The 7,188-nt window shown below is 35.6% G+C and overlaps 1 protein-coding gene across 1 annotated transcript; it reads left to right on the top strand.

Moving 5' to 3' along the window:
* Positions 1-3,609: 3,609 nt before the first annotated feature.
* Positions 3,610-6,629, top strand: LOC102580230 (elongation factor 1-gamma 2-like). Its single transcript, NM_001287864.1, is given in 10 exon segments — positions 3,610-3,706; positions 4,276-4,422; positions 4,509-4,569; positions 4,662-4,666; positions 4,669-4,676; positions 4,679-4,687; positions 4,690-4,714; positions 4,823-4,924; positions 5,004-5,493; positions 5,961-6,629. Coding segments are annotated over 10 exon segments (1,236 nt in total). The 5' UTR covers positions 3,610-3,697; the 3' UTR covers positions 6,341-6,629.
* The last annotated feature ends 559 nt before the right edge of the window (positions 6,630-7,188 follow it).

The following is a 7,188-nucleotide window of genomic DNA, read 5'->3' as shown; positions in this document are numbered from 1 at the left end:
CCACACTACAACATCCTCAACACATATTAGAAGAAGTATCTGATGATGAGATACTGAATGTTGAGGAAGAAATATCCGAGAATGAGGAAAATGAATCATTTGATGACGAAGAATGGGACGATAATGAAAATGAAACAACTGAGGAGGAAGAATGGGAGAATGATGGAATTGAAACAAACGAGGAGGAATAGTGTAGAATGAAAGCTAGTATATATGTAAGTTAGTGTATTTTGCTAATTTTATTTAATTTATGATTTTTATATATATTATACATGTAAATTTGCATACAAATGTCATCAGGCAGTGACGGTGATAGACATCGCAAGCATCTTGGAGTTAGTCAAACAAAACATGCTAAGAAAAAGAAGTCTAGGAGACCAATAGATCTTAAGGATATTGCAGGATCTATTTCTTCTGCGCCAAAGCGCATCAGCCATGATACTCATTTATTTGTTGTTTCGTTTGGTACGGCGGATCTTTGGCAATATTATCCTAATTACCGTCGACTAGTCGGTGCTTCATCTACTTCACAGTCATTGCCTTCACAATGCTACGAGGACCTACCTTTAGAGGCTATTCGTCGAGCACGACCCTTATCGACAGGTGCTCCATCTCCCACAGGTACATATCCTCAGTTATCTGCCATGAGGCTTGGAGATTCTAGTAGCGAGCAGTCATGGCCGGTACGCCTCCATTGACTCAGCGTTTTGGGCATCCTGATGTATCACCCTCGTCTACAGTTACACCTAGTGCTACACCAGATGATACAATGCCTGCTCTAGCTCCTGGCCAAAATGACAGACTTGGTAAAGTCATGATTGAGCCAGATGGATCATCGTAAGTTTGTTTTGTTATCTATTTGTTAGTTTATTTTATTTATTTCTTATACTTTAATATATTATTCATGAACTAACATATTTATTATGTGTTTTGCAGGTGGCATCCTGCAAAGGATGCTGCCCGGGTTTTAAAAGACTATGTTAGAAGACTCTATACACAGGCTTATCACTCTTGGAGCGAGATTCCAAACAGTATACGCCAGGCGATGTTTAATAACTTTAAGGTATATATTCTTTAGTTAAGTTTAGTATACTTTACTTTTTTTACTATTGATCTAATTAACGTTATTCAATTTTTTTCAAACTATGTGTACTTGGGAGTCAAGGTACAATTTGGTCATTGGGACCACATTTGAGAGGAAGGCATCCACCAGACTGTCTAGCTGGCTAAAGAAAGTTCGTGATAGTGGTGAACGTCCCGGTTGGATGTCGCCTCATGTTTTTGATGAATTGGGTCAGTATTGGAACACAGACAAGTTTAAGGCAATATCAGATCAAGCCAAAAAGGCTAGAGGCAGTCTTAAAGGTGGCTCGTTGCACACCGAAGGTGCAAAGACGATTGGAACAATTGCACGAGAGATGGTAAGTTCTGATTCAAAATTTTAAATAAATAATTAGTTGATTCATATATATCGTTATAAATTTCAGTTTTTATTTATAGAAAAAGAATTGGGACGCACTCCTATTGAACCGGAGGTTTTCAAGAAGACTCATGTCAGGAAGAAAGAAAATGAGTCGGATCCGGATGTATGGGTGGAGGAAAGGGCCGAACGAACTTTTGTAAGTTATTTAATATGAATAATATATATTAATAGTGAATATATTTATGATATGTATATATATTGATGTCAATTTTTATACTTAATATGCAGAATGACTTTTATCAGTACGTCACTGAGAATCTAGATAGTTCGGTCCAACCAGTACATCGCTGAGTATCTAGATAGTTCAGTCCAATTGACACCCGAACTTTTCACCCAGATTTGAAAAGAAAAAGTGGTAGGGGGGACACACAAGGGTAGAGTCCATGGTCTAGGCTCTCGAAATATATTGATAGTGAATATATTTATGATATTTATATATATTGATGTCAATTTTTATACTTAATATGCAGAATGACTTTTATCAGTACGTCACTGAGAATCTAGATAGTTCGGTCCAATTGACACTTGAACTTTCCACCCAGATTTGGAAAGAAAAAGTAATCATCACGTCAAGCCGAGACACTTGACGGTGTTCAGATTGCTGCTATGTCGGCTCAAATAACTAAGCTTACAGCGGCACTGGCAGAGTCGGAGTGAAGAAGAGTAGCTGAACAAGAAAGCATGAGTGAGACCGTTCAGCAAATCAAAGAACAAATGATGAACCTCGCTCGTCGACCTACTACTTCGGCTCCCGATGACACCGACGATGAGAGTGATGAGGATGATTATGTAGAACCCACTCCCTAGTTTAGATCTGTAGACATTTATGAACTTTTTGTAATTTTGAAACGAATTTTGAAAGACTTTATAAGTCTTTAATTTGTGATTTAGATACTTTTTAATGTTATTTAAAGTTTGTTGTTTTATGTTTTGTTTAGATTGTTTATAATTGTGTGTTTGATTGGGCTGAATAGTATAGAATTGAATTGAATTTACAGGTGGGTAGCAGAAACTGCCAGCTTCTACTATCAAAAATATTGCAGGAAAAGCGACGGACAACGTGGTTTTGTCCGTCGCTTTTCTGGTTTTTTTTTATAAAAAAAATCTTAGAAAAGCGACGGACAACATGGTTTTGTTCGTCGCTTTTCAGGGATTTTCAAAAATAAAATTTCCAGAAAAGCGACGGACTGCGTCACCTTTTAAAAAAAAAAAAATGAAAATTAAAATAAAGAGTCCGTCGCTTTTGTTAAAAAAAAATTTTAAAAAAAAATAGTCAAAAAGTGACGCTGCAGTCCGTCGCTTTTCCGTCGATTTTGACCAAAAAAGCGACGCAGTCCGTCGCTTTTGGTCGTCGTTGTTTGACAATTTTTTAGTAGTGGTTGAGGGAGGGTTGTGCATCATTCTGTTCGATTCAGTTTTCTGTATTATCAGTTGGATTTATCGGTATAAATACACCAAAATAATAGCTAAACTAATAAGATACATTTTTAATTAATTTTTTCTTTATCAATATTTGATCCTTACCGGTTTGACTTACGATATACAATCAATAAGAAAATACATAAAACAAACATACGATTTTTCTATAATTTGGCGCGACAAGAAAATAATGTAACTTTACATAATGCTCAAAAAATAAAAAACAAAAAAAAGTATACAAGTGCAACACAAATAAAAGAATGGACAATGATCTGAATTGAAAGCTAAAGGGGAAATAAAGTAATTAGTGAGGTACTGATATTAATATTAATATTAACATTTAATATTTATGTAGGGGTAAAGTAATAAATTATTAAAAAATCAAAAACCAAGTCGATAATTGGATTTTTTTTTTTGATACAATCATTAAAAATTTGTTAATCCAATAATCCTATAACAATAAATAAATAACATTTTTCCTGAGCTAATTAATTGATTGGTTCAATTTTTTACACCTTTCATGATTTAAAAAAAAATATTGTTCACATTCCATATTATTTTATTTAAGAAAAAAAAGAAGAAGTGCATGATATTCCAAAATTGTCCATGGTGAAGAGGTAAAATTACGAGTAAAAGCATATTCTCTTGTACCGAAGCACTACATATATAGAGCCCTCCACTCCGAAACCCTAAACCTCTTCAATCGCATCTACTGAAAAGTCTGTCGTTTTGCCTCTCCGCCGAAACACAAACACACTTGGTGAAGGGTGAACAAGTTTCAACTGTTGTGTGGCCATGGCTCTGGTAAGTTGCTTAGGTCTTGTTTTGTTTTTTGTTATCATACATCAAAAGATAGATCTGGGATTTCAATATGATGATGAATTTATTACAAAAAATTTCATCTTTATTGTTGGTTCTTGAATCTAATTTTAAGTTTGTGGATTTTTATATTTTTCTTGATCTATTACTGTGCTTTATTTTACAAGTTCATCTGCTTCTATTGTATTGTCCTTAAGATCTAAGGGGAGGGGCTGAATTTTCCATATGCGTATACCTATTGGATGTTTTAATTTGTATGTAAATCACTCAATTCTTAGTCTGATGAACCCTGTTGTTTGGAAGTAGGAAAAAGAATAGAGTTGGATGGGAGAAACCATAATTTTTTATGTTATTATAACTGAGAATTGAGGTTTTGTAAACTGATTAGAGAAAACTCTGTTTCAATAGATAATAAAAAATGACACTTCATGCTCCAAAGTGTGTTGATTACGAAATGCTTTAAAAGATTGCCCAATTTTATACCTTTTACCTTGTGGATTTAATGTCTAAACTGAAATACTAGAATTTAATTGTCTTCATTATGTTTGTTGCAGATTTTGCATTCAACAAATAACAAAAATACCTCAAAGGCACTCATCGCGGCTGAGTACACAGGTGTTAAGGTTGATCTTGCAAAGGACTTCCAGATGGGTGTATCAAACAAGACTCCTGAGTTTCTTGAGATGAATCCCATTGGAAAGGTATGTTATTCTTCTGAATAGTATAGATTGATTCTTTTATCTACTTGACAAGAATTTGCTAATCTAGGTGTCATTTTATCTTATAGGTTCCCGTGCTTCAAACACCTGATGGACCTGTTTTTGAGAGCAATGCTATTGCCCGCTATGGTCAGTCCATGTCTCATTTTTCTTTTCTTTTTTTGACTTGTGATCCTGTAACAAGAGATAGTTCTGACATTGACCTTTACTAATTCACTTAGTTACCAAAACGAAACCCGACAATCCTCTTTTTGGCTCTTCATTGATTGAATACGTAAGTATTTCAAGTTGATTTGGTTTCTTAGTTTTCATTCATTTAGTAGTTACATTTTCATTTGTGAAATTCTTATTCCTCTATTTATGTCTGTGTTCTCTTTGATAGGCTCAAATTGAACAATGGAATGATTTTTCTGCCACTGAAGTTGATGCAAACATTGCACGATGGCTGTACCCCCGCCTTGGCTATGGTGTATACATCCCTCAAGTATGTATCCTACTATGTATTAATAATTTTTTTCCTGAGCCATTTAACTCAACTGAATTTCTTCTTGTTTTGCAAAAAGGCTGAGGAAGGTGCAGTAGCTGCATTAAAGAGAGCGCTTGGTGCTTTGAACACCCATCTTGCATCTAACACATACTTGGTTGGACATTGTATCACATTGGCTGACATCATAATGGTCTGCAACTTGAGCATTGGTTTTAGGATGATAATGACCAAGAGCTTTACCAAGGAATTCCCACATGTAGAGAGATATTTCTGGACTGTGGTTAATCAGCCTAATTTCTGCAAGATATTGGGTGAGGTGAAACAAGCTGAATCTATCCCAGCTGTGCAATCCAAGATGCCTGCACAACCTGAAAAACCCAAGGCTAAGGAGGAGCCAAAGAAGGAGGTTAAGAAGGAAGAACCAAGTCCTGTAGAGGAGGAAGTAGCACCCAAGCCTAAGGCAAAGAATCCTCTTGATCTCTTGCCTCCAAGTAAGATGATTCTGGATGATTGGAAGAGGCTTTACTCCAACACCAAGACCAACTTCCGTGAGGTTGCCGTGAAAGGTATTAGTTTTTTTGTTGTGTTACCCATCTTTCTTATTATAATTTGAGAGATTTCTTTGCATACTTTGACGTCAGGAGACATTAAAAGATCCTTATTTGAAGTGCATGTTTAGATTCATTTTTTCAATCTTTTTTAACATGCAATCTGTTTGATGGAAGGGATCCAGAGATCTGCTCTCTCTAGAAAGAATCACTAGTCTGCACAGAAGATTTTATATTCCAACTGTGTTTTGTTTTGGATATAAAGATATGGGTGGGGGGGGGGGGGCAGTTCTGTATATATGGCTTCTGCATTGCGCTTCTACTCAGAATTTTAATACTGATGTTACCATTATCTAATTCTTTTGGGGGGAAGGGTGTGTGTGTGTTTATAAACCCATTTTTTTAGGCCGGAATTTTCTACTTTAGTAAAACACTTGAGCTGATTCCTTGTCAGAATCTTACCCTGTAGCATTTTTGTTCTGCAGGTTTCTGGGACATGTATGACCCCGAAGGATATTCTCTCTGGTTTTGTGATTACAAGTACAATGATGAGAACACAGTTTCCTTTGTAACCTTGAACAAGGTTGGTGGTTTTCTGCAGAGGATGGATCTGGTACGCAAGTACGCATTTGGTAAGATGTTGATTGTTGGTTCTGAGGCCCCATTCAAGGTGCAGGGCTTGTGGCTTTTCCGTGGAAAGGAAATTCCCAAGTTTGTTATGGATGAAGTCTATGACATGGAACTCTATGAATGGAAGGAAGTAGACATTAATGATGAAGCCCAGAAGGAGAGGGTTAGCCAAATGATTGAAGATCATGAGCCTTTTGAGGGACAGGCTTTGTTGGACGCGAAGTGCTTCAAGTAAACTACATTGTATTGGAGATTCAGCAATGTTACATTTTTCCTGAGGCTGTAGTTTACTCTGGTTTTGTCCTCCCAAATTTACTTAGATTCTTGTTTTAAACACTATCTTGTCTTAGAGAAACTATTATCTTTGCAGTGTGTTTTTTAAGTTATTGATTTCACATAGTTCATGGGATATCTGTGGTTGAATTATGTTAATCCTTTTCGAGTAAAGCAGTTTTGACAGTCAGGTGAAATTACCCCTTTCTATCATTTGTAAGTTCTATGTAGGTTGATCAACTTTTGCTTGATTTTTGTTGAAGTAGCATCTTCTTTGCTATTGAAGATTTACCATAAGTAGTACTCCTGCTGAAGTTATATAAAATGTTGAGCAGTCTCTACATGAAAGGCTTTGGTCTAATGAAAAGTTTTGCAATTAAACAACATGATGTGTGTGGGGTAGGTTTTCAGTGCAAGTCCAAAGTGCCCAAAATATTAAACTTTGTTATTACTTACTTTAGGATTTGCTTACTGCAGAACAGTATTGATATGAACAGGTCAAGCTATCTTTGACATTTTGTGGTTTTGGTCACACAGGAAAGGTTGAGCTGAGCCTGTTTGACCATAAAGAGATAAAAGTGACAAATAAGCCACAATTTTAGTACCTAACTAAAATAAGTTTGTTAACCTCTAAATTTTAACATAAAATAGAACTTTTTCCTACATTTTATAAAACATAACTTTTTCTTACCCTATGTAAGAAAAATTAACTCTACCAAAAACTTTTCACTTTCCTTTCATTTTCTTCCTTGAACAATTTTCTAATCCTTCACTGGTCCCAACCCGACAATCTAATTGACCTCACATTAA

The sequence above is a fragment of the Solanum tuberosum genome, unplaced genomic scaffold, assembly GCF_000226075.1.
Source record: "Solanum tuberosum cultivar DM 1-3 516 R44 unplaced genomic scaffold, SolTub_3.0 scf00301, whole genome shotgun sequence".
Classification (NCBI taxonomy): Eukaryota; Viridiplantae; Streptophyta; class Magnoliopsida; order Solanales; family Solanaceae; genus Solanum; species Solanum tuberosum.
Note: the sequence above shows the minus strand (reverse complement) of the source record. Positions and strands in the feature narration are given on the sequence as shown.